The sequence below is a fragment of the Rattus rattus genome, chromosome 1, assembly GCF_011064425.1.
Source record: "Rattus rattus isolate New Zealand chromosome 1, Rrattus_CSIRO_v1, whole genome shotgun sequence".
In the NCBI taxonomy this organism is placed as follows: Eukaryota; Metazoa; Chordata; class Mammalia; order Rodentia; family Muridae; genus Rattus; species Rattus rattus.
Window position 1 is genome coordinate 99,780,574 of NC_046154.1, and position 25,954 is coordinate 99,806,527.

A 25,954-nucleotide genomic window follows, 5' to 3' on the forward strand; every position below is an offset into this window, starting at 1 on the left:
AGACTGAAGTCTGAATGTCTTCAGGAGGTCTCCTGGGATGCGTTCCTAGACCCCCAGCTAGCCTCATGCTGCATGCTCAACCCCGTCCCTGCCAGGCCTCCATACCTCCTCCGCCCTCCCCAGATTTCTTAGCTCGTTCAGAGCTAGACTCTAGGGTTCTCTGAGCTGTGACCTAGTGAGAAAACAAAGTCTGGGGAACAATGTCAGAAGCCCAGCGGCACGGGCCTGGGCTGGGGCCAAAGCGAAGGCGCTATTCTTGACGCAGAGGAGAGGAACACAGGAAGGCTGAATACCATGAGACTAATTGAAAAGCACATGTTTACTGAGGCTCAGAGAAGCCCTTTCAGAAGCGATCAGGCTGGCGTGTGCTAGTGGGCCAGGCAGAATGGGTGCGCACGGGAGACAAAGAGCTCCGAGATCTGCCAGGCAGCACCAAAGATATGAGTGTAATTAATAAAGTAATTAGCATGCACAGGAAGCAAGGAGACTGCCAGGAGGCTGATAAGAGCAGTTATTAAATAGAGTGTGTGCAGAGAGGCGGGGGTGGGGGGTGTATTTCCTTTTGTCATGGGTCCCTCCCAACACCCTGGGAGTGATAAACAAAGCCCAACTTACTGCAAAGTACCAGCAAGTCTGGGGTCAGCAGTCACCCCCTCCCTGGCCAGTGAGCACATCGATCAATGAGTCAACCAGTTGACAGCTGCTGATGTCAGCTTAGGTGACACTGCTGTCCCCTACCAACCAGGTGGTGAGGTAGATGACAAGGTGACCTCAGGGTCAGTGCCTGGGCTCCGGGACAAATGTGTCCTTATAAACATTGTGACTTACGGACAGTCACTTCTCTCCCTCCCTAACGTTCTTTTGATCCCTGTGGGTCCCCCTGTTCTAGATGAGTCTTGTCAATGGAATCTTACTTACTGGCTGTAATGGCTATTCCTGGCTGTCACCTTGACTCTATCTGGAATGAACTACAATCCAGAATTGGAGGGTTCACCTGTGATCCAGATCTTGAGGTTGGAAACACAAGTTTCTGACCTGGATCTTGATGTGGAGATCTTGAGGCACAGTGGCCATGAAAAGCTTAGGCCCAGGCAAGGTGGTGCACACCTTTAATCCCAGAGACTGAGGCAAGGAGAGCTCTGGGTTCAAGGTCAGCCTGGGACAAAGCAAATCCCAGATCCAGGTGTGGTGGTGCACATCTTTAATATGGGACACACCTTCTATGGGAGACCTACAGAAGGACATTGGAAGAAGGAAGATTCTCCCTTCTTCACGGCTTGCATTTACTCGCCAGCACGTCTGCTGGAATCTACTTCTACAGAAGCCCAGCTGAGACAACCAGCCTCGTGGGACTGAGCAACTACTAGGTTGCTCTTCCCTTCCACAGCTGCCGTTGTTGTGTTAGCTGGACCACAGACTGCGAGTCATTGTAACAAATTCCCTCAATACAGAGAGACATTCCATGCATTCCGTGACTGTAGAGAACCCTGACTAATACAGTGGCTTTTGTGAATGGCTTCTTTCATCGAACAGAGCTGCAAAAGTGCACTTGTGTGTGCCGCCTGTCGTTGCTTCGCTCCTTTGCACGGTTGTGTAACAGTCCCTTGCATCCACACACCACATTCTGTTTGTGTGTTTATGGCTGGCAGACATGTGGGTTGTTCTGGCATCTGGACAGCAGCACCGAGGGCACTTTTCTGTGTGGTGTATATCCTCATACCTCTTGTGTTTCCATTGGAGCGGGTGTTTCTCAGTCACATGGTGGCTCTGATTAATTTCTCGAGGGCGGGCCTTGATGTTTTGCTCCTGTTTTGTTTACCAAACTGCTTGTGCTTTCAAGATTGGGGGGTGTGCTCCCCTCCATTTTGCACGCATCCTTCCTTTTGCATGACTTTCTCTGGGCCCCTATGGGCTCTGGCTGGGCTATTGCATTTCTTGTCACCCATACTGGCATCTCCAATGGTTTTGTCCCCAGCACTGGGAGAGGGTCTCACCCATCACTGTGGCCTCTATCACCATGGCTCTGCAGCCAGCAGAGGGCTGGTCCGTGTAGGGCTGGGAGATGAATGAATGAGCTTGGTGCCTCAGGCAGCAACTGGGCCCAATGAGGGCACTTGCAAGGTAGGGGACAGGCGTGGCCAGCCCTCCGAGCCACAGTGGCCTTTGAGTGTGGCCAGCAGAGGGTGTGGATGCTCTAGGAGTCATGGGGGTGCTGGTGGGGTGTGTTGCTGCCAGGAGAGCTCAGGTTCACAGACCACCTTGGACTGAGGCAGGAAGCTGATCCAAGTGGGTCATATCCGCGGAAAAGGCAAGATGGAAAACAGTTTGGAGACCTGAGCCAGACAGGTATGGGAGGGCTGGATCGGGGCCTTTCCAAGGGGGCGCTCCGTGTACAGAGGCCCTCTGCCACCCTTTGTCCTTCTTGTCAGGAAGCTTGGAGTGCGAACAAGCCTGGCTTCGGGGAGCACAGACTACAAGCTTGATGCCTGGCTGAGCCAGCCTGCGTATTGGCTGTCCAATGGGAATAACGGGAATGGAAGGTTCTGCAGACCGACATTCGTTCACAGGCAAGATGGCATGAGAAGAAGTCCATGGAAGGCACCGGAAGGAGATCATCTACTCCCACGGTGGCCCTCAGCATTACTGTACCTCCGGGTGCCAGGGCGGCCCACGTCCTCATGGCCTCAAGACACTCTGGGTCGGGGCCTGGAAACTGAAGTTCTGTTATGTGTGCCAGGCTGAGGGCTAGGCACCTTCCTTATGTAACCTCAGTTCATGTCCACAGCAAACCTAGGAGGGTGGATGTACCTCTCCTATGGGCATGGGAGCTCAGAGAGGGCAAGTCTTTACCCCGGGTCACACAGCTGAGAGGTGGTAGACCATGACATCAACTTAACAAGGAGTTCTCGGTGGTGCCATCACTGGTGGTGCAAAAGCCCACTGTGTTGGAGCCCGGGCTGGGAGCATGTTCCATTTCCTCAGCATATGAATGTGTCCTCAGAACCCTGCCACATATTTTTAATAATTGGTATGAAGAAGCAATCCACCATCGGCTGGCCTGCTGTCCGCTGTTCGAGGCAGATAAGAAAGAACCAGGCAGAGGGACGCAGGAAAATCCGTTTCTCCCAGCGGCAGAGATTGCTCCAGCGCCAGAACATTGCTGGCTTTAATTCTCCCAGCCTTCAGTGTCTGGCTCAGGTAAGACGGGTCCCTGTGTGAGATACTCACTGTCCAACTCTGGGGCTCAGAAGGTAAGGGCCCAGGGGGCCTGCTTCTCACTGTGGAGTCATTTCCAGCCTTTGGAGATCCCTGAGTCAGGAGCATGGCAGACTGGTTTTGGGGCGATGTGGCAACAGGAGGGGCTGCCGTGGTGGACTTAGAGAAGACTGAAGGACCGTTGATAGCAAGCAGGGCTCTGTGGAGCTGCTGATGTTCACAGCCAGGGCTCTCCAGGAGCTCGGCTTGAGGTAGACCCTTCCTCAAATCCAATATGTGTTCATAAATAGTTTTTACATTTGGTAATGTGAGTGGGATGGGGCCTCCACATGTAGCCCAGGCTGGCTTCGAACTCATGACCCTCCTGTGTCAGACACTCAGCTGCTGGGATCTCAGGTGGGAGTTAACTGTGCTCAGGTGAGTTTGCGCATATCTTCTGTTTTAAAGATGGAGAAACTGTGGCTTTAAGAACAGAAGCCATTGTCTCATTTCCCAGGGCTGCTGGGGTAAATGACCACAGTTTGAGAAAGGTGCTCATTTCAAACTATAGTGATTTGCTCACATAGAGATGTGGGGACAGGAAATAGTGGGGCCAGATCACCTCTGCTCTGGAGGGTCCTCTTGTGACTGTCTCTGCACTAGGAGCTCCAGGCGTTCTTCCCCTTGTGGCTCCAACTCCCGCCTCCAGGCACATGCACCTTCATCTCTTTCCCACCTTTGTTTCTTGTAAGAACCCTTGCTGTTGGGTTAGAGCCCATCCTCTAATCCAGAATGTCTTCCTTCCTTTCCAGTTTTCTTCTAGATCTATAGAGATCCTTTCCCCAGTTGAAGCCACAACCATGAGCTTTAAGCCACCTCACCCCCTGCATGGACCAACTTCATACAGGAAGTGGCTACGCTGATGGTTCAAAGTCAACCTCACACCCAGAGTGTGTTTGCTTAGCTTTGCTTACCTGCTGGGTGTCGACGGGTGTGTTACTGGACCCCTTTGTGCCTGGGGTCCCTTCACTGTAGACCAGAGGTAACATTGGTCGTGGACACAAGGGGTTTTGTGAGCCTTAAATGAATGATAAAGTGTAGACCTGGGGATGGTGCTAGAAAAGCCACTGCTCGTCTTGGCAAGGTGATGTAACACTGTTGTGATCATACATCGAGCAGACCTGTTACTAAGGATAAGACTGGCCGGGAGGAGTGTTCTGAGGCTTAGATCGTGGGTTTGGATATCTGCACACGGACTCTCGCAACTCCTGCATGTGCAGAGGTCAGAGGACAACTTTTGGGAGTCAGTTCTCTCCCACCATGTGGGTTCAGGGGACCCGAACTCAGGTAGCCAAGCTTGCTGGCAGCCTTTACCTACTGAGCATCTCACAGCCAGCAGTATCCAGATCATTCCAGATAGGAGAGAAATATAAATATTCATAGAGGCCATCGGGCACAACTGGACACCCATGATGTCTCTGAAGTGTCAATGAAGAATGTGAAGGAGAGTCCAGGCTCCACGCAGAAGCAGCAGCGTGTTTGGACCAGATCTGGTGAAATGAGGCAGAGCCATCGATGCCACAGTTCGAGGCTAGGGTCCAGTGGCAGAGCACAGCAGGCAAGCCTCTTCCTGGCTTTCTTCATCTCTTAACAAGGGGCCTGGGCATGGTGTGGACCATGCCAGGCCACTGTCATGGTTGTTGTAGGTGTGATTGTTACTGTGAATGTTCTTGGCTCCACAGTGTCCAGGTGGGGTGGCACCAGGCTGTGTGTGGGAGTCCTGGGCAGGAACAAAGGCCGTGCTGTTTCTCTGCCTGCTGTCTCCTCTGTTTCACCTGAACTGGGCACCTCTGGGCCTTTAAGATGTCCTGTGCTGTGTCAAGGCCAAGCATTTGAAGGACTCCACAGTGCACAACGAAAAGCCCTCCGGTACCAACAGAAAGTATCCTTCCACATACTTCCACGGTCGAATGCTTTGAATCCTTGTGTCTGCTGCTCTCTTCTTGTCTCCTGTCTAAATGGGCTGCACGATTAGTGTTACCCTTTTTTACTTGTTTGTTTGTTTGTTTGTTTACTTATTATTACTTTAATGAGGTAAGGTTTTCTATATAAGGTATTCACCGTGTAGCTCAGGCCACCCTCCAACTCACAATCCTCTTTCTTAGCCTCCCAAAATCTGGGCGCCACAGTGCTCGGCTGGCAAGTGGCGTTCTGTTACCTAAAAGTCTGCTGTGGAAGTCACTCCCCGACCTGTCCTCTAGGGCAAACTGATCCTGTAGGAACTGACACCTTTTGGGGTTTCTTCCTTCCTTCTTCTCTGTGGGGTTTGGAGGTACACAGACTGCGGCTCTTTCAAAGCTCCCTTTCAGAATGGGGGATGTAATTCTCACCGTATCATCAATGGCCTTAAATAGATTCAGTGCTCTAATTAAAGGCTAGCAATCAGCACGATGGGTTTAAAAAAAAAAAAACAAAAAAACCAACATGATCCAACTGTGTTTGTTGGATAGAAGAGATTAACTTAGATTCATAGGTATAAATAGGTTGAAAATCTACTAAAATTATTCAAAAAATGGAAATAAAATGCGTTAAAGAGAAAAGGAAGAAGTAAAGCTACTTCCAAATAGTTTCCCTCACACAGGGAGAAAACCCACCCAGAACGCACGAGAGCTTATTAGCGAAGTCAGCGAGGTTGTTGATGTCAGCATGACGTACGGATGCACGCAGCAGATCTACACCCCCTAGTCATGAATGGCAGAAAGGAAGATGGCCATCCAACCAATGACATCACCAGAAAGAACGAATGCTTGGAAACGAGTGTGTCCAGTGGCGTGTAGGGATTACACACAGAAAATCATAATACACTGAAGAAAGAATTAAAGAAAAGCTGACTGGACAAAGGAGGTCCGACTAAGGCCTGACTCAATGGGGAGGCAGCTCACAGCCCTGAGCTGGATTTAATGGTGAGAAGGAGGCAACACTTAGGGAAACTCCGTGCTTCCCCGGGACAGTCCCAACATCCCTTCCTGCGGACACGGGAAAAGGATTTTAAGATTCACCTGGGAAGTCAGGGGACTTTGAACAGTCAAAAGAATCCGGAAGAGGAAGAACCCTGGAGGGCTCACACTTCCCAACTTCAGCTTATCACGAGGTTCCCGTGGCCATGGCAATGTGGGGCTGATGTGAGGACAGACACACAGACAATGGGAAGGATGGGGGGCTCAGAACTGCAGCCGCACACCACGGCCACTGCTTCCAACAGGGTTGATGGTGCTTTTCCACGAAGCAACCAATTTGGGTCCCACATTCAAAATCAACTCAGCAAATGGTCCCAGCCCCTCAATGTAAGACCTGATAGAGTGGCACTCTCAGGAGAAAACACTACAGTAAATCTTCATGATCTTGGATCAGACAGTGGTTTTGTCAAAGGGAAAAAAAAATAGACAAATTAGATTTCATTAAGATTAAAGATTGTCGTGTGTCCCAAGACACTGAGGAGAAAGTAAAAAGATAACAAATATCAGGGGAAGATATTTGCATATCTTTTATCTGATAAGGGTCCGGCTTCAGAGTATATAAAGAGTTCTTACAAATTAACAATAAAGAAGAAGTTCAATTCAATTAAAAATAAGCCAAGGCTCTGAGTAGCCATTTCTCTCAGGAAAACACACAGTGGTCCTAAACATGTATGGATTTGCTCCCCACACACTTCCCATGTTTAGTGGTCCTAAACACGTGTGGGCTTGCTGCCCACCATTGCTCACCGTCATCTGGTAGTCATTCTCATGTAAATCATGGACTAGTGCTTTATGCCCATCAGATGACAACAATCAAAGAGGCAGATAAATGGCGAACACAGGCAACAAAATGGAGAAACGAGAGCCCCATCTAGTGCCAGCGGACACGTAAAATACTGTGGAAACTGGTCAGTTCTTAGAAATACAAACTTAGAGTTACAAAAGTATCCAGAAACTCCATCCCTAGGTATGTATGAAAGAGAACTGAAGACACAGGCACACTGGAAACGCCCGTGAGTGCAGACAGTGATGATGCCCGCGCCAGTCACGAGTTTATCAACTGATGACAGAGCCAGAGCAGAGCCAGGCAGAAAGGGCCATGTTCATATGGTTTCATCTGTACCAGTTGTCCCCACTAGGCACTCCACAGAGCAGGAAGCAGACTGGAGCTTGTCCGGGGCTGGGGGAGAGAGAGAGAGAGAGAGAGAGAGAGAGAGAGAGAGAGAGAGAGAGAGAGAGAGAGAGAGAGAGAGAGAGAGAGAGGAGCTGGGAGAAGGAGCAGGACTTCTCCTTGGGTGATGAGGGTTTCTAGAATCGGTGATGATGGCGGCCTCCAGAAGGTACTGCGACCCTCAAAGTGTGCTCTTAAGAATGTGAATTCTGACATCTCAACTGTATTTCAAAAGCTCAGAATCAAAACCCTAACCTGTGTCTGTTAGGTTGAGAGTAGCCTAGAAGGAGCAGTGGGGCTGGAGCCTGGGGAACCGTGGCCACCTTCATGGTTGTGAATGGATCTGTAGCAACCTCAAGGCCAGTGTGGTAACGCCTGCTCCTCACCTGTGGTGCTACCGAGAGCTGGTGCAGTCTGCAGGAGATGTGGCCCAATGGAAGGGAATTAGGGCTCTAAGGGGGACATGAAGATCCAAGCCCCTGCCTCTCATGCTTTCCAAATCCTGGCTGCCAAGAGGTAAGCAGCCCTCCTCCACATGCTTCTGTCGTGATGCACAAGCTTTCATGAGCTCCAAACAAGGCCACGTGAGTGGACACACTCTGCAACTCTAGGCCCTATTCTTCCTTGGTTTTAAGTCGATTATCTCAGGTAGTGTGTGTGTGTGTCTGTGTGTGTCTGTGTGGTGTGTGTGTGTGTGTGAGTGTGTGTGTATGTGTGCGTGTGTGTGTCTGTGTGGTGTGTGTGTGTGTGTGTGTGTGTGTGTGTGTGGTGTATATGCAGCTACAAAGACGTGTACATACACTTGCCCATGGAGGCCGAAGGCTAACCTCAGCTGCTTATTCAGGGAGCTCATCAATTACCCTAAACTGTATGTCAGGGAGTCACAGGGCTCTGCTTGACTCCGCCTTTCTAGCATGGGGTTATGGTGAGCATCACACACAGCTTGCCTTTGGGTTTGAGGGATTTACCTCAGGTCCTGCACTGCAAGTACTTCACTGTCTGAGCTATCTCCATAGCCCAGGTCAGGTGTCCTTCAAGGTGATGTGGCTGACACAATCACCTTCCAGGCAGGGCTTGAGTGGCAGAGTCTCTGCCATCATGTGCTAACGGCTCTGTCCTGCAGTGCTCCCCATTCTAAGGTGTCAGGCGATGAGTGATCGTTGTGATCTGGACAGCAGTGGAGACAGAACTGACTGGACGGGAGGGGATTCGGCAAGCCTAGAACAGACTGTCTCAGAGGCTGTCCTGTGGAGCTTCTTATAGGACTGCCCCGAGGCTTCCTTAACTTGATGTTTATTGAGTGTGCACCAGGCGACCAGTACTTTCTCAGACCCCGAAGATATGACGGAGAACGCGAACCAGTCCTACCTCATGCTCTGCTCTCGTGGGCTTACATCCTAGTGGCAGGGACATTATTTGTGACAGCAACAAAAAGCTGGATGGGGGCACTGTCACAGTCGTTATGGCTGGCCAGCATTTCCTGTTGCATTCTGGGTACCATAGGCCCTCTCTTCCCTGCCACACTGGATTCAGGTGTGGACACAGGCACGTTGTGGAGAATGAAGAAACGAGTGGTAGTAACAGGAGGTGTATGGACGGGAGCTTTAAAATCCAATGCACGGACCTGGCCGGAGACTCTTTTCCTCTGCTACAACAAAAAGCCCCAGAGGTGTGTTGCCAGTTGTGTCTCAGAGAGAGGACATCATGGGGGAAAGCCACACTTGATTCTCGGTGGCTTGGTCGTGGTGTCTGTTTGCAGAAGTGAAAGCCTAACTAAGACACCCAGAGCGCCATGACTAATACCTGTTATCATTCTCTTTGTGTGCCCCGAGAGGGATATTAACCCGCACCCACTCCTGGGTAGTACTTTGGAGTATTAAGCCTAAGGTTTAGTACCGTAACCCAAATGTAAAGCCAAGATTCTGCAGACGCACGCTGTCAAGGGGGAGCTGTTCTACAGTATCCCTGTATGTGTTCCCTTATAGATCCCGCCATAGGATGCCAGCGAATGCTGGAACTCTGATGAAGCTCTGAGTCCTAGTTTCTGTGACTTAACCTGGCATTTACACCTTGCTTCTCTCAAAAGGCTGGAAGCAATACACAGTGCCCTTCCAAACACAACGGAATATTTAAAAGGTCAGACAGAGGGTAGGATAATCTTTCAGGAACCCCAGTTAAGATGGTGACTGCCCTTAAACACTGGATTTGACTCTGACTTGATGGCACCCGAGGCTAAAAATGTGCACACACGAGCACACACATCCATATACACACGAATAAACATGATGATAATGATGATGGTGATGATGGTGGTGGTAATGATTATGATGATGATGATGATTTAAAAACTAAACTGACTCTTCACTAAAACCTCCTGATCTCAGGAAGGAAGCAGAGACAAGTTGAAGCTCACGGGTGAGCATGGCCCATTCCTGGCACTGCACTCCTTTGATCTCCCGTGGAACCTTATCTCGGGGGCATGGGTCAGCCACAGAACTAACATCCTTTCAAGGGAAGCTGATTTGTCCTTCTATTGGCAATGCTGGCCCCAGCAGTGGGCTCTTGACAAAAGGTGAGGGTGACATTAAGTTAAATTGCAACTTGGCAGAGAGGGTTTTTTTTGAGACTCTGGCTTAATGGGTCCAGACAGATGGTTTGAATTTGGACATATGGGGCATAGGGAGAGGGTTCCAGGCGGAGGGAGTGATTTATTCGATAAATATTTACCAAGAGCATGCTTTGAGCCAGGCCCCGTGGTGGGTGCTGGGGACACGCAGATGGCCTTGGCCTCTGAGGAGGTCACAGACGAGGGGGACAGGTGCACAGACAATTACCAGTGCTGTGACCAGAATGGGGGAGTGCACAGGGTGAGGTGACTGAGATAGACCAAGGCATCCAAGGTTTCATATGTGCTCTGTGGTCCCTGGGAAAATCATGCTAAACCACTTCTCACAGCTCAAGGTGGAACTTTGACACGGGACAATGGCACTCTAGGGCAGGAAGGAGGGTCTGTGGTGTAGAACAGACAGATAGAGGCATGTGGGAGAGAAGCAGAGGTAGGCTGGAGTAGCCCATCAAGCTTGAGGGGGTATGAAGGCCAACCTCCAGATTGCTGGAGGCCTCTGGCCTAGTTGAGGAATGCAGACTTCAGTCTCTGACAGAGGCTGATGCGGTCAGAACTTCCCAAGGGGCAGCCGGCCCTGAGATGATTCAGCTAGGCAACCGGAGCCCCATGGACTGCCTGAACCGTGGACTGTCTCCTGGGACCCAGGCTTGGCTATTTAGGATGACACTGTGTGACAGAGACCTGCCCTGCTTTCCAGGGCTAGTGGCTTCCACAGTGACTCTCTGCCACCTGGGAAATGTGACCTTAGCCTCAAAAGCCTTGGGCCACTAGGCCAATGGTGAGCAGTCTAAGGAGATGCTGGCCTGCACGCTCTCCCCTTTGCCATGGTACTGTCTGCCTCACGGTGAGCACTCAGAGGCCGGTCAGCTTTGTGAAGGTTCCAGGCCTTCCCAGGATGCTCCTGCCAGACTATTCCTCCTCCACCCCCTGCCTTCACCCAGACAGCTGTAGAGGGAGGTAGAAGATAAGAGTTAAAATTCTTTAAAATTCCATGTGTTTGCCTCTTCCAATACCTGTTTCCATAGAAACATTACCGGTATAAGCCAAGTGCAGCTACCTCATTCCATCCAAATCTCTGTTTGCCTCTGTGAATACAGAATGGCGAGGCCACAAAATGCGGAGGGAACTTTGAAGCTCCCCCGTGTGCCAAGCTGCCTTCCTCCTGATTATGCCAGAATGGCCAGAAAGCCACTGAGTCTAGGGGGCTCCTGAGATAGCCAGCGGCTGGGCGGCCAGTGGAGACGGCCTACCTGGGGGCATGGCCTACCACTTGAGCAAATGTGTGCTCCCCTCCTCCCCAGCTTCCACAGGTGGCAGCAGCATGTGAGATACCCATTGCCACCTGCTCGGGAAGCAAACGGGGGAACGCTGGGTGGTGGCCTCTGGGCAGTGACAGTGCCCACCCCCCCATGCTGTGACAGTAGCCCCAGGCACTGTGACATTGGCCCCCTGTGACTTGTCTGACCATTTACACTTACCAACTTTGAGTGCTTCCCCTGTATCTCTTCATATCAAAACTACTTTGTAAGATGGACGCATCCCCCCTTGCCCCGTGCTGTGGACTGCGGTCCAGCACAGAGGGAAGGGAAAAAGAACCCTTAGTCAGGGCTGCAGCCACTTCTACATCATTAATACAGCTGACCTGAGCTTCATGGTGAACTCATTACAAACTATTTTTCTCAAATGAAAAGGTAAACTCTGTGTGTGTGTATGTGTGTGTGCATGTATGTGTGCGTGTGTGTATATGTGTGTGTATTTGTGTGTATTTGAATGTGTGTATGTGTGCGTGTGTGTATATGTGTGTGTATTTGTGTGTATTTGAATGTGTGTGTGTGTGTGTGTGTGTGTGTGTGTGTGTGACACACAGTCACTTCTTGGTTCTCATCTTACTTGTCCTAAAAGCAGCACTTGGCATGGCTAAACAAAACTTCTTAAAGCATTTTCTCCCTTTGTTTTCCAAGAACTCGTGTGGTTTTCCCACAGTGACAGCCTTCTCTGTATCTGAATCCACTGAACTCACGTGATTTTCTTCCCGTCCACCTCAGGCATCTCCAGCCAGGCGGCCTTTGCTGCCTCGTGCCTACTCCCTGAGTCCTGAGCTTCACTGTGCTCCTGGATTCTTCCTCTTCCCTACCTCTATTCCTGTGCCCTGAATCGAGGCCTTCATAGGGAGCCTTCGATGTCATCTGCTTGTTGACCTCTCTCACGTCCCTCCTGCACCCCATCGCTCCCTGAAACCCAGAACTGTATAGTCAACAACACTCACTGTCATTACTAAAAGTGGCACTTAAAAAAATGTTATTTTCCTTTCTGCCAAGAATCCAAATCATATTTTACAAGCGCTTTAAACATTCTTGGCAGGTTTATCAACACCTCTTGTGTATGAGTTGCAGAAACAAGCAATTTTCCCATCCGTGTACAGGCGGAGGAGCGGCTGAGACGTCACAATCTTCCCATCTGTGTACAGGCGGAGAGAGACACAGTCGAGACGTCACAATCTTTCCATCCATGATACAGTCAGAGGCTCCACTGAGACCTTACAAGGAGCCCAGAGCATGGCCTGGGACAGCTGCTGGCCTGTGTCTCACTCCTGAGATACCTTCCTTTCTCGTACTCTCTGAGTGGCACATTTTGACTGTGGACAGCTGTCTCTAGGTCCCCGGGCCCCTCTCTTCCAGTAGCCTCCTGCCTCTCCGATCACCATTCCCAGCTTTCTTCCTGGCACTCTAAGAAGAGCTTTCTTCTCTGTGTTCCATTTCTCTCTGGGACTTCATGCTTGTCCTCACAACTCCCAGACTTAGTGTGCCGACCTTCCACCTGTCCCCTTACTGGAGAAACAACTGTCATGTGTGTAGTACCTCAAATCACATCTTCTGGGTTCCTTTGCCCAGGAGGAGGTCCTCAGCACTCAAGCATTTGAAACAGATGACCAGAAATGAGACCTTCAGTTCTTTCTCAAGCCTTCTCCTCATTCTGCATCCTGCCTCAGAGACGTGGCTGCCACCTACCATCCAATCAGAAATCTGGACATGGCCTTGTTGCTGTTCTGTCCCCAGCCGTTGGACTCAATCAATCATCACGTCTGGTTTCATCCACTTCCTAATACTATGCACTTCCTGGGTCCCCGTTTACACCAGTCTGGTTCAGGTCACCCCCAATTCACGCCTGAATTGCTGCTGTTTGAGCTTCCAGTCTTCACCTGTTCTCACCCTACAGCCATGGGAAGCGTGACCATGTCACTCCTGAGGTAGAATCTCCTTGATTTTGAATTTCAAACTCATCTGCTTAGCTCCTGGGGTCCCTCACAACCCAGGCTCTTGCCTATGTCATTGCTTGGCCTCCCATCATCCTAGGAGGCAGATTGAACTGCAAGCAGTGAAGATGGCTCATAGGTTTCCTTTCGAAGTTATAAATAAAAAAATACCTCTATTTAATATATTTCAGTAGAAATCTGGCTAATGAAATAAGTCAAGAAAAGAAAATAATAGAACATAGATTAAAAGGGGAAAGTGTATCACGGGCAGCGAGCGCTGTTTTCTAGGTAGAGTGTCCTGGGGGACTGACACAAACTCTGTGCTAGTGAGCAACTCTAGCCACTGTAGATGCCGTGTGTGTGTGTGTGTGTGTGTGTGTGTGTGTGTGTGTGTGTGTACACATATAATGTATATGTGTATATATTCCTTACACACTATATATGAACACAGCAGAATAAAATTAGCAACCAGCATAATGCAGTAGATAGAAACGTATCATTTACAACATCTGTATGAAGAACTCTAGAAAACTGCGGGGCGGCAGGTGGTGAAAGGTACCCTAATTCCTGGTCAAGATAGGTCTAATCCTTGGGAGACCCTAAAAGGGACAGCAGGTGCATTCCCAGTCTCCCAGGATATCAGGGCCTCCACAAGAACCCCTGTAGAGGGGTTTGAGACAGATTAGTCACAGAGGACAACGTCCCAAACCCCTCCTCCACAAGTCACATAGGCTCAAGACAGATCGGTCTCAGAGACAGGACCCTGAATATGTAGACGAGGTCTTCCCAAGCTCTCAGGCCAAACCAATAGGAAGTACCTGGTGTCAGACACTGACCCATCCAAAAAACTGTATTTGTGTTCAGAATTAAAGGAATTATCCCATCGTCTGAGAGCTTCTGTCATAAGAGCCATAACACCGCCACTTGGAGAAGAGATCACCAGAGGCTCCCCTGCACCCCTCCATGGCTAGTCAGTCTCCTGCTGGCTTGGCCGGCCTGGGCAATTGAAGTGGCAGCAGCACAAAGGAGGACTGGCAGCCGGAGCGGCTGGGAAAGCTCTTCCTCTCCCTGCCTGAGTTCTTTCTCTCTCCCCTTGCCTGAACCCATGCACCTAGCCCAGTGAGAGATCTCTGTGGAGAGCCCCCTGGAGCCAGAGCCTTACGGAAAACCAGTGGAAAAAGTTTGAAGACATTCTGAAGACATGAAGCGACCGTATTTCATATTCATGGTCAGGAAGACTGAACATCAGTTCACGTCAGTGCCTCCCGACTTCACCTGTGGATTTAGTGCCGTGTTCAACAAATACAAACACAGAGACCTCCTTTGCAGATGTCAATGACCTGGCTTTAAAGTTTGGTATGTGGAGGCACAAGAACTAGGAGCGCTAATGCAATTCCGAGAATGTGAGCTTAGGCCTGGGCAGAAACCTGCCCGCAAATGCTTACAGATGCTTTAGCTCTCATTGCCCAAGTCTAGAGGTGACTAAGATGCTGGTCAGAGGCGGGGCGGACAGCATCTGTGGTGCAGCTGGATAGCAGAGTGCTCACCAACCGCAAATAGGAAACCGAGCTATGAGCAAACATGGAGGGATCTCACATACACGTTACTCTGTAAAAAGCTGATGTGAGAAAGTTGCTGACTGGCTGGTTCCAGCAGTGTGGCGTTGTGGAGAGGGGAGGGTAAGAGAATGGAAGGGGGTTAAATGTGAGACTGTGCGGGGTGACTCGATGACTGTGCATGGGACATCACATACGTGGCAGATCCCATAATGGTGTCTGTCACCCGATTATACACCAGGGCTCCAGTGAGGAAGAGTCTTCCTCACACAAACACAAAGGTCAGGATGTCAGCCAGAGGACCACATGCGGGGCCGGGAGGGTATGGGAAACACAGTACACAGTTTTAAGTTTCTGTGAACTTAAAGCTGACCTAAGCTACTGATTGACGTGCTAAGAATTCTAAAGCGATGCACAAAACTTCTGAAAGGCAGATGAAAATATGTCTGAAAAAGAAGAGGCGTGAGCTTGCTGGAACCTTCCACGGATGCACCTTTCCCAGTGACATCCTTTTACTACCACCCAGAGGCAACCACAGTCTTGGATTTCAGATGAACAGCCTTCCCTTTATTTTACAATGGTGTCATCGCTTTGATGGATCCTTAAAGAGTATTGCATAGCTTCCATCTCTGAACTTGAAGTATGTGAAAAAATGTTTTGAGTTTCTTCTGTGCCTAGCTGTATGTACACGTGAGTGTGTGCATACATGCATGCGTGAGTGCCAGTGTGTTGCGCACGCATGTATGTGTGTGTGCTTGTGTGTGCTTGTGTGTGCATGTATGAGTGTGTGTGTGCTTGTTTGTGTGTGTGCTTCTGTGTATGTGTATGTTTGTGTGTGCATGTGTGAGTGTGTATGTGCATGAATGAGTGTGTGTGTGCTTGTTTGTGTGTGTGCTTCTGTGTATGTGTATGCTTGTGTGTGTGTGTGTGTGTGCATGTGTGAGTATGCGTGTGTGAGTGTGTATGTGTGCTTGTGTGTGTATGAGCACATATGTGTGCTCATGAGAGTCATTCTCCATCTTATTTTGTGAAACAGAGTTTCCCATTAAACCTGCAGGTCACTAATTCAACTAGCCAGGTTAGTCAGCAAGCTCCGGGCACTCACGTCTCCATCCTACCAGCATTGGGTCTAAGATATATATACTACTATGCTTGACTTTTATGTGGGTCCCAGGGATTTGAGTTCAAATCTTCATGCTTGTCAGACCGTTTTCCCCCAAGCCATTCCCTAGCCCTGCTGTCTGCCTTTGCCCATCCGCACGTGTCTAGCTGTGGTTTAACTGTTCTGCGTGTTGCTCTCTCAGCTCTAGACTCTCTCAGCATCCACGTGAGGGTTGACCCTCTGCCCCGCTTCCCAAGGCACAATGGGTTTTCTTTGCATAATGGTTATCTTGAGGTGTCTTCACTGGGCTGTGGACCATGTGCATGTCAAGCTGTTTTCTGAGGTTGGACTGATGTGTCCAGCAACTTCCTGTACACAGCCTCCCGCAGCTCCGTGCTTTCTGGCATCTGGTCAGCTGGATTGGCTGTCTCTTCCCCAGTGCACCTGCCTGAGTCCTTCCCACCTCCTCCATTGTCACATCTCCTCAGCTTTCGTCTAAGCAGCTTTGCCCAACCCTACAGGCCAGCTCTGCTCCCACCCAGGGCTCCTTAGGACCTTGAGCTTTCCTGCACACTGTTCAAAGGCGGAACTGCCACAAAGTTGTCTGTCTGTCTCCCTGCTGCTCTGACGGACCCTGAAAGCAGGGCCAGAGCTCAGTTACCAGGCCTTGCTAGAGTCCAGCTAATGGAGAGACGCCACAGACAATGATTCGTGTCAGTCTGGGGCACACAGGGAGGCCAGGGGCAGGATGGTGGGCACGGAAGCCGAATGCTCAGCCTTCTTTGAGGGGTGCTGTGTGCAGTCTTGAAAGGGAGCTGACAAGGACTTCAGATCCTTGTCCCTATGGCAGCCTTTCCATTTGTGAGCAGAGACAGTCGGGCTGAATACAGCCTACTCTGCTTGGAAAACAATCTGTATCCCTCCCTGGCTGTGTGGCTTTGGGCAAGTCACGGAACCTTTCTGTGCATACTCTAGTTCTCTCACTGGCCAAGTAGAGAGAATAAAAGCTCACTTCTCAGAGTGCTGTTGCAGGCTTTAAACTAAGTTACTTCACATTTACAACACATTCAGAATGGTTCCCAGCATGTGACAGGAATGACATCAATATTTATTACATAAAAGTGAAGGTGACGGCAGTCAGGCCACTTTCTATAGGACCGTGGGCTATGGACTGTTCTATTTTCTCAAGCCCGAGAGCAGTCTCTGAGGAAGAAGAGCTCCCAGGCCATCGCTGTCACTCCCCAGCCTTGGTCCTTTCTCTTCCCTCTTACCAACCTAAAGGGCAGTGCAGGTTGGCTTGTGAGTTTAACCCACTCCCCAGTAGCCTGCGTACTCTGGGGTCAAGGCTGTTGGTTTGGACTCCTGTGTCCCCATGGTGGATGTCCTTAGTGCTCAGTTGGGCAGTTCAGGGTTAGCTCTTCCTGTCCTGGGGGGCTAGTGTTGGCAGAGTTATGAATGAGGAAGGTTCCGGAAGGCCGGGGAGGGAAGGCGGCACAGCTCTGTAATAAATGAACTTGGTGCTGAAGGTCAAGACATTTATTTAGCAGAGAAGATTCCAGAAGCAGGCAGGTAGCAACAGAATGAAGCTTCCCGTATCCTAGTGGTTTTAGAGAACCCAGAGCAAACTGAGGTGGTATGGCTGCAGAGGAAGGGGAAAGGGACAGACTAGAAAGACCTTCAATCAATTCCCTTCAGCCCCAAGTTCATTCCTGGCTGACCTAAAAATTTGCCCTTTCAGTGAGATTTTAGTCACCCCCATAGCCTGGATACTCTGTTTTATTACCACAGAGCACTGTACCTGGCAGGGAGTCAGCGAGAATCTCTGGACAGCTTAGTATCTTTCAGTGGGAAACTGTAGGGACCCTGCTGTGGGTTGACACATCAAAGGGCTCTGCTACCATGACAACAGACAACACAGGGCAAGCCTCCTCTCCCCCTCCAAAAAAACAGGAAAAAGAGGAATGTCCCAGAAAGGGGTGTGAGAGAAGTCTTGGCAGGCACTGGGGGTGGGGCAGGGATGAGGTGTTGGGGGGAGCAGAGTCAGCCTGGACTTTGCCGAGGCCAAGCTGGATGGCCCTGGGTAGCATCTTCTCCCTTCCAGACTCGGTTTTCCTCAGCTGTGCTGGTGGCTTTGGAGCAGTAACCTGGCAGGTCTGGGATGCAATGGAGCCATTGACAGCAACCAACCGTGCTCAGGACAGACAGGAGGGCAGAAAGACCCCCACAGGTAAACCATCAGCTGACAGGGCAGGCAGCCTGAGAAAGTTTTATTTGGATGCTCCTGGGGACACACTTCCCACGTCCAGAGTCTGCGGTTCCGGCTGACTCCCAGCCCTGTAGGTTTGTCCTGCCCCAGCCTTAGCCCCACTCTATATGGGAACAATGCAGCCATCAGGTCTCCGGACACCCTGGGCCTGGTCTTCAGGGGCCCTCCCTGGCGGGGCCCCTCCATCTTACTTTCTTTGCGCTCTTGCCCTGCTTCTTGGCCCTCTCCCCACTGTCTTCCATGGCCTGGTGCTCCGGGGACAGGGGGTAGGTGGTGGTACAACCACTCACCTGCTAGGGTACAGACTGCTGGGTTTTTGCTTCCTTATCAGAATGAAGTTAAGCACGGCTCAGACTTTTCCAGAATCATAGTGAAGATGAGGTAACTCATGGCACCAGCTACGATCACCATCACATTGTCCAGGCACAACTCTTTCTGAATGATCGGTCCTGAGGGGTGGGTGAGGAAACCCCTAGGGCACTGACCATGTTCTTTTGTCAACTGTGCCCGTCGGGCAGCAACCAGATGTGTCTCGATAAACGACTGGAAGAACCTGTCTGACGGCATGACTTGGTGGCTGTCCCTTTGACCCACGAGCACAACTGGTATTGCCACCCCTGCTGCCATTTCTGTCCTTCCTGCGTCTTCCCAGGGGTGCATGCAGAAGGATGAGATCTCGGTCTCTTGCCTAAATGACTTTCTGATTGCACAATTCCTCGCTGGGCTGAATAAAGCCCCAGTCTGTCTCCACCTAAGTGTAGCCGGGCCTCTTACTTGCTTGAGTGACATAAACCTCTGTCCCCAGCTCATGGAGCCTCCACTTCTGCTTTAGTTTAAGAACACACATGGCATCCTGTGAATAAAGATTCCCCTCATAATGGAGCAAGGGGAGTGGCGACTCTCAGGGTCTTCTGGAATTTGCTACGCTGACATGACAGTAAATACCACCTGCCAGCTAGTACCCCACAAAGCCAAGCCCACTGTGTGAGGAGAGAGAGAGAGAGAGAGAGAGAGAGAGAGAGAGAGAGAGAGAGAGAGAGAGAGAGCGCAGATACCAGGGGATTCAGGCTCCCTAAAATTGGGGTACCCCACAAAGTCCAGTGCAAGGATTTGTACAAGACAGTTAAAATCTACACGCACACAGAGTGACACAGCGTCTCCATATATAGCCCGAGTTGGTCTTGACCTTGGATGCCCCTGCCTTCACTTCTGTTGTGTTGAGATTACCAACTTGGACCGGCGCGCCTGGTTCACAATGTCTATGTTGCAGGACTTTTCTGCAAGGTTCTTTATCTTAACAACAAGTGCCCGGGATGGAATGTGTGGAAAGGAATCCATTGCTCATTGCCTTGAATGTGGTACAGTAAGTACGCCCTCCTAGTGTGTGTTCCCTGCTTCAAAGGTGGGAGGCGGGCAGTGTAATTTCTCACTCAGAGGAGCAGGCACATCGGTGCGTCCCTGGTTACGACAATATACTCCTTCCAGGAGTCCAACCTTCTCCCTTAACCTGCATTTATTAATATGACATTAAGTCATTCCATGGTACCTTCTAGTTGCCCTTCCTGAAATAACCAATATCTCCAATGGAAAGACGTGGGGTTAAGGAGGAAACGACTGGTGCAGAGTCAGCCGCTGCCACCATGATGTCCGGAAGTCCCTGTGGTGCCGCCCGCCTCCCCCCTGCCTTGGCCTCTCACCTCCATGCTGTACCTCTCCACTGTCCTCCGCAGGGGGTCCACAGCCTGCCAACAGATCAGGATGCACAGGTCGATGAGCAGCATGCCCCCCACAATCACAAGCAGCTTCTGGTCTTTGATGATCTGCAGAGGGAAAGAGCAAAGGGGGGCAGACATGAGAGAGCGCTCAGGCAGGGGGAGCCCCGCTCACTTCTTTACTTGGCTTGTCTGAGCGTGGTCCAGCCAGCACCTAAGCACACTTGCACTTGTTGAAATGCCGCCACGTTTAGTCTCCGCTCAGTGGTGGTCTTCACCTTCCAGGTCTTCGGTGTGAAACATCAATCTTTGCTGTCTGACGGCCCCCGTCCCCCTTCTCCTCCTTCCTTCCTCCCCACCCCCTCCGTTCTCCCTTCTCCCCCAGGCATGCTCTCCTGTGTCCTAAGCTGGCTTCCACCTCCCTATGTGGCCAGGAGTGAGACTGGACTTCTGATCCTCCTGCCTGCGCTCCACTTACATCTGCTAACAGGGAGGGGCCTGGGGACAAACCTTGGCAGTGACAAGCCTCACCTGTATCTTACTCACTGAAGTTGAGTTCCCCCACCCCCAGCCACCACATCAATGAAAGCTAACACGATGAAATCCACCTGGAAAAGACTGATGGAAAAATAAACAAATCCGAGACAGAAGCTCACGGAACATCGCCAGCCCTGCCTGCTGAAGATTAAGGCCATTTTTAAAGGAGGAAAGAGTAACTCAGGGGGCTTCACTGCTCAATACAAACAAACAAACAAACCAACCAACGAAGGAACAGCACACGCTGCTGATCAAATCCATAAGAACGGCTTCTCCTGGGGATGGAAACTAGGCCCCCACCCCCAATATGGAGCTTTTGAGAAGCATCTGGTGACAACTGAGGCTTTGTGCGAACATTAACCTTTGCCTCTTGGGGAGCCATGCAACTCCCTACCATTGAGCCTGGTGCTCAGGACAGGTAAGAAGGGCCTCTTGCTCTCCATGCTGGAAATAGGGGTGCATACATGCGGGGCATTTGCCTTCCAGAGTGCTCCCGACTTTCCTACGGTGTGAGCCCAAGCAGATTCCCAGGATTCCATGCCTCTGGCATGCCTTGTGTGAGCTCAGCTGACCTTAGACCAAAGACCCCTCTGATTTGTGCAGTAGAGCAAACCCTTTCCTCCAAAGGCTCAGGGAAGAAGTTGGGGAAGGCACTGGACAGTGGGTCCTGTATGGATGATGGCTCCCTCTTTTGCTGCTTGTGTAGTGACAGCCAGAGGGATAGAGAGTAGGGGAGGAGGCTCATGTTTCATTCTCTGAGGGGGGCATAACGGAATGAACAAAGACCTTCTAACCTGAGGTGTTGCCAAAGGCTTAACTTAGCTTCAGTTTCCTCCTTGATAAAGGGGGTCCACGGATCCCCCAAGTGACACAGTTGGTATTAGAGTCAAGTGAGATGAAGTTTGGAAAGCATCCAGTGTGGGATCAAGGAATGGAACCTGGCTACCCTTATGCAGGGTTTGAGCGTTGGTGATGGTGTTTGTGTTTAGGACAGTGACACCTAGGGGGCAAAGTATGATATTACAGCTCGGTTCTATTGGCTCTACCAGTCCACGATGGGAAGGTCATGAGAATACAGGAAGAGAACATTTATAATTTCTTTTTGAATGCTAACATGTAGCCAGTCTCTGTCTTAGGCACAGGGAATGCAGCAGCGAACAGAGAATTCCATCATGGGGGAGCACTCATTAGAGTAGGGAGGACTACTAGTGAGAGATTGAGCAGACATCACAAAGTGTCGAAGAAAAGTGACTTAAAATGACCCAGAGGGACTGGAAAGATAGCTCAAGCGGTTAAGAGCACTGGCTGCTCTTCCAGAGGTCCTGAGTTCAATTCCCAGCCACCACATGGTGGCTCACAACCATCCCTAATGGGATTCGACGCCCTCTTCTGGTGTCTCTGAAGACAGCTACAGTGGGCTCATAATAAACAGACAAACAAACGAATCCATTCTGGCTACATGCTGAGCCCCCAGAAGACCTCTCAGTGCTCACCTACCTGACTTCTCTCTTCCTTCTTCTTTAGATTTCTCTCAGAAGCTGCCCCAACTCTCTGGCTTCTGCCAACACTCATGACATCACCTGTTGCCTTGTCTTACGTAGTGACTCACAGCGCCACATTCTCTCTGAATGGCATCAGGGCACCAGCCATGACCAAGCATTTGGCTCTGGAATCATGTCTAAGTCTGACACGGACTAACTATTTGTGATCTCGGATGTGTCCCCTGTCCCCTGAACTGCTTTCCTCATCTATGACATGGGGTAATAAGCTTGCCGGTCACGATAGATGTGTGGAGTCTGGTTCACAGTAACTGTTGCCCGGTAGAGGCAGGAGCTGGCTCTCTTTTGAAATGTCACTTCTCACTGCTGTCCTGTGCAGGAGCTAGAAAACCCTGCAGCTCTCTTACCACTTGTTTCTGTGAGTAAATGTTTTACAGAATTTAATCACACCTATCCGAGTGTACATCTGTTCCCGGCTGATTTCATTTATCAAGCAGAGAAGAATCCCTACAAATGAGACTGCAGGGCCCGCAACATCGAAGCATTTACCACCTGGTTCTTTACAAAAGAAACTTGGCTGACCACTGGTTTAACAAAACAATACAAAAAAAAAACCTTCGAATTTAAATTTTTTGAGATAAAGTCTTGTTCTGTAGCTCAGAATGGTCTTGAACTTGAGATTCTATAAACCCAGCCACTCAGAAGCTGGCACCTATGTGGCCACAGCAGCCTTGACTTAGAGTTTTGAGTGGTCCTGACTGATCTAGTAGGGTCGGCTCTCTACTCCAAAGTGCCCCCTTCCAGGAAGAACAGCACGGAGGGGACCCTGGGTTTCCTCACACCGCGCTTCTACCCTGCTGTCTCTCACAGCCGAACTGTCCAGACAGCTGTTCGAAGCCCTTGCTGGCCCTGCTGTCGAGAAACAGGTGAGGTCTGCAGAGTGACCTTAGATGCTTTGGTGTCCCTGTTGTTTTGTTGGAGACAGAGCTAAGATCTCTTTGTCCTCAGAAAACATCTGCTCCAGAGCAGAGGATCCTTTCCCTGAGTGACTGCTCTCTCCACACTTCAGTTTGCTCAGTGAGAGGCAGAAGGAAGGCTGTGATACATTGTAAGTCGATGTAAGACTTTACCATTGGCCTTTGGAAAAATAGTAACATGCTATAAAAACATGAAGTTTTTGTGTGTCGATGCTCTTTTAGATAAGCCTCTGTCCTGTGAGATGACAGAATGTATGAGGTCCCTGTATGCATATTTGGGGAGGGCCCACCACCCTGGAGGGGTGGGGCAGGGGAGCTCAGAGAGAAAGGTGGGCATAGGAAGACTATAATGGAAAAGAATCAGGATTGCATTTTTATGTTTATGAAAATCTAGTGTCGCTAGAAGAAAAATTAAGGGTTCTTCAAAACAGAATTCAAATGCAACAGAAGCCTAATAAAACGAGCCAATTATACAAGACGCACTGTGTGATTCAATTTATGTGAGATCGTCCGGTGTCAGACTCAGAGAGAGGCGCGGTATAAGGTGGTCCCTGGCTACAGAAAGCAATGGGGGCTGGTGGTGAATGGGTGCGGGGTTTTGGCTTGCGTTTTGGAGGTGAATGGTGGCGAGGGTTAAAACACCAAACAAAGGTCCATGCATGCTTCTGGGGACAAGCACCCAGCCCTGGCTCTGTTGTGGAAAGAGTTAAGGATGACAGAGCACTGTGGTATGACATTCTCAGCAGGGGTTGCTCTGGGTTTGCAGCTGACTCCTGGGGCAGGCAGAGGGTCAGGTAGAGGGTCAGGTAGAGAGGGGAAACACTCCTCCCAGTGGTGGGTCAAACAGTCAGGGGGAGCCAGACCACATGGAAGGCAGGCAGCATTGGCTTCAATGAGTGGTTTTTCCTTTCCCTCACAGGTTGGGTTTTTACAGGAGCAAGGTCTGTCTAGTTGAATTAGCTCTTTTGGTCTGCTTGTTTTTGAGACAATGTCTCACTCTTTAGCCTAGGTTACACTTGAACTCAATATGTGGCTTTATAGTCACATGGCAATGCCCCTGCCTCAGCACCCCGCTTGTTAGGATTACGGGCAGGAGCCACCACACCCTGAGTTTTACGGGCTTTTGGAATTGTGGCGACATTCATGGAGTTGATAATTTTTAGCTGTTTTCAAGTGGACAGGTTGTTAATCTTGCTAATTTGCTGACTGGAGCCCCTGATGTCATCGGTCTCTTCCCCACGGGAAAGAAAAACTATCTTTCCCGTCCAGGAAGCTCGTCCCTTTCCTGTCTGTGACTCTTGACACCGTTGATGTCACATTCCCCACTGCTTTTCCCAAAGTTGTCCTCCAGGTCTCTGAGGACACAATTACTGCCTGTTCCTCCTTTATCTAATTCTGTCCTCCCAAGGGCCCCGTGTTTCAGCCATTGTTTCTGACATCAACACCATTTTTTTTCAAAAAGTAGGGAAAAAAAGTAACGGAAAATGAAAAAAAAAAAAAAAAAAAAAAAAAAGGTCAAAGAAGTCCCTCCTTCGGGCTGAGCCGTCTCCATCCACCACAGGCTGCTCCATTTTCATTCTCAGTGGAGCACATCCTGTCTCGGGCTCTGGCTCTCAGTAGTACCATCAGGCGTGACCTGAGCTTGTGGTCCCTGGAGATGACACCCCATCCTCACCCCTCAGGGATGTGCACCCCTAACTCTGGGCTTTTCCCTGATGTGTTTTGTGGGCTGCTATCAGTTGGTATGTTCTTGTTCTGCAGGTACATAAAGGATCATGGTGGCCAGCTCTTGGCTGTGGGTAACAATGTGGCCAACCCACAGAGTAGCGCATAGAATGAAAGCTGTGGTTCTTCCAAACCAGAATCGTGTTGCATTAGTGGTAGATCAGCTCGAAGCAGAGCTAGAGAAAAGGAGGGCCAGGGCAAGCATCCCTCGGCTCTAGGCAGGGCTGGTGTAAACCTGGCAGCCTGGGACCTATGCCAGCACTCTGCTTCCTTAGGGCTGGCTAGGCCCAGGAGCCTGCATGGCTGAGTCTTTCGGGCAAGCATAGCTCAGGCTGGACAGCCCCAAGACAGGGCTTTTGCTCTGGCTGTAAATCAGCACAGTGGTCCTTCGTTTGTGCTGATGCATTCACAGATTCCACCAATCAAAGCAGGTCAGCAGTCAGCAGGCCCGTGGTGCCTGCATCTGTACCGAGAACACACAGACCATCTTCTCTCATCATGACTTATAACAATGCAGTGTGAGCGGCTGTTGAATGGCATTTGCATTGCATTATGTATTGTAAACAGTCTAGAGACGTTTTAAGGTGTATGAGAGGATGGGTTGGGTCATTGATGAGGCTTGGTTGCTTTGGGTAGTGTGTGTGTGTGTGTGTGTGTGTGTGTGTGTGTGATTCTGAACCTGGTGCCCAGAGGAAGCTGAGGGATAGCTGTATCAATGGGGGAAGGTCTGGAGACTACTGATGCTTAGCCATGGCCTCAGAGCTTTGGTCTTGAGCAAACTGGGATGGATGACTTCTTAGTGGTCAGAATCTCCCACTGAACTAGAACCCATAGCTGGGACCAGAAAGGACTAGGGCAGCTAGACCACTTCCATCTCATAGAGGGGACTGTCAAATATACTGTGGGGCAGAGGGATGGAGAAGCACAGGGAGGGGTGGCCGTGCTGTGTCCCTCTCTCTGAGAGCAGTCTGCACTTGTCTGAGGTAGCCTGGTGTCTGACGGATGGAGTAGGGAGTAGCTGGACCCAGTCATGGCAGTCAGGATGGGGACTGCAGCCTGGAAAACAGCCCTGAATGGAGATGGGGCTCTGAGGATTAAGGTCCCAGGCAGGAGAGGGAGTGGCAACCTAGGAGATCATGTCTATTTAACTCTGCCTGCCACCAAGCCCAATACAGAAGGCGACAGGACTTAAAGGGCCAGAATGGAAATGCCTCAATGGTCAGATGCTCATACTCAGGTTTGGTCAGCATCATGTCTACCCACAATGTGGGACAAACACTCTCACTGCAGAGTCTCTGCCCTCTAATGCACTCTTTGA

The 25,954-nt window shown here is 50.3% G+C and overlaps 1 protein-coding gene across 1 annotated transcript in view; it reads right to left on the minus strand.

Annotated features, from left to right (window-relative positions):
• The window catches only part of Gabbr2 (gamma-aminobutyric acid type B receptor subunit 2), a 339,742-nt gene that overhangs the window by 37,837 nt on the left and 275,951 nt on the right, over positions 1–25,954 (minus strand). The window contains exon 13 of the mRNA XM_032904180.1: positions 19,884–20,006. Within this exon, the coding sequence (XP_032760071.1) occupies positions 19,884–20,006 (123 nt within the window). The remainder of the gene's footprint in view (positions 1–19,883; positions 20,007–25,954) is intronic.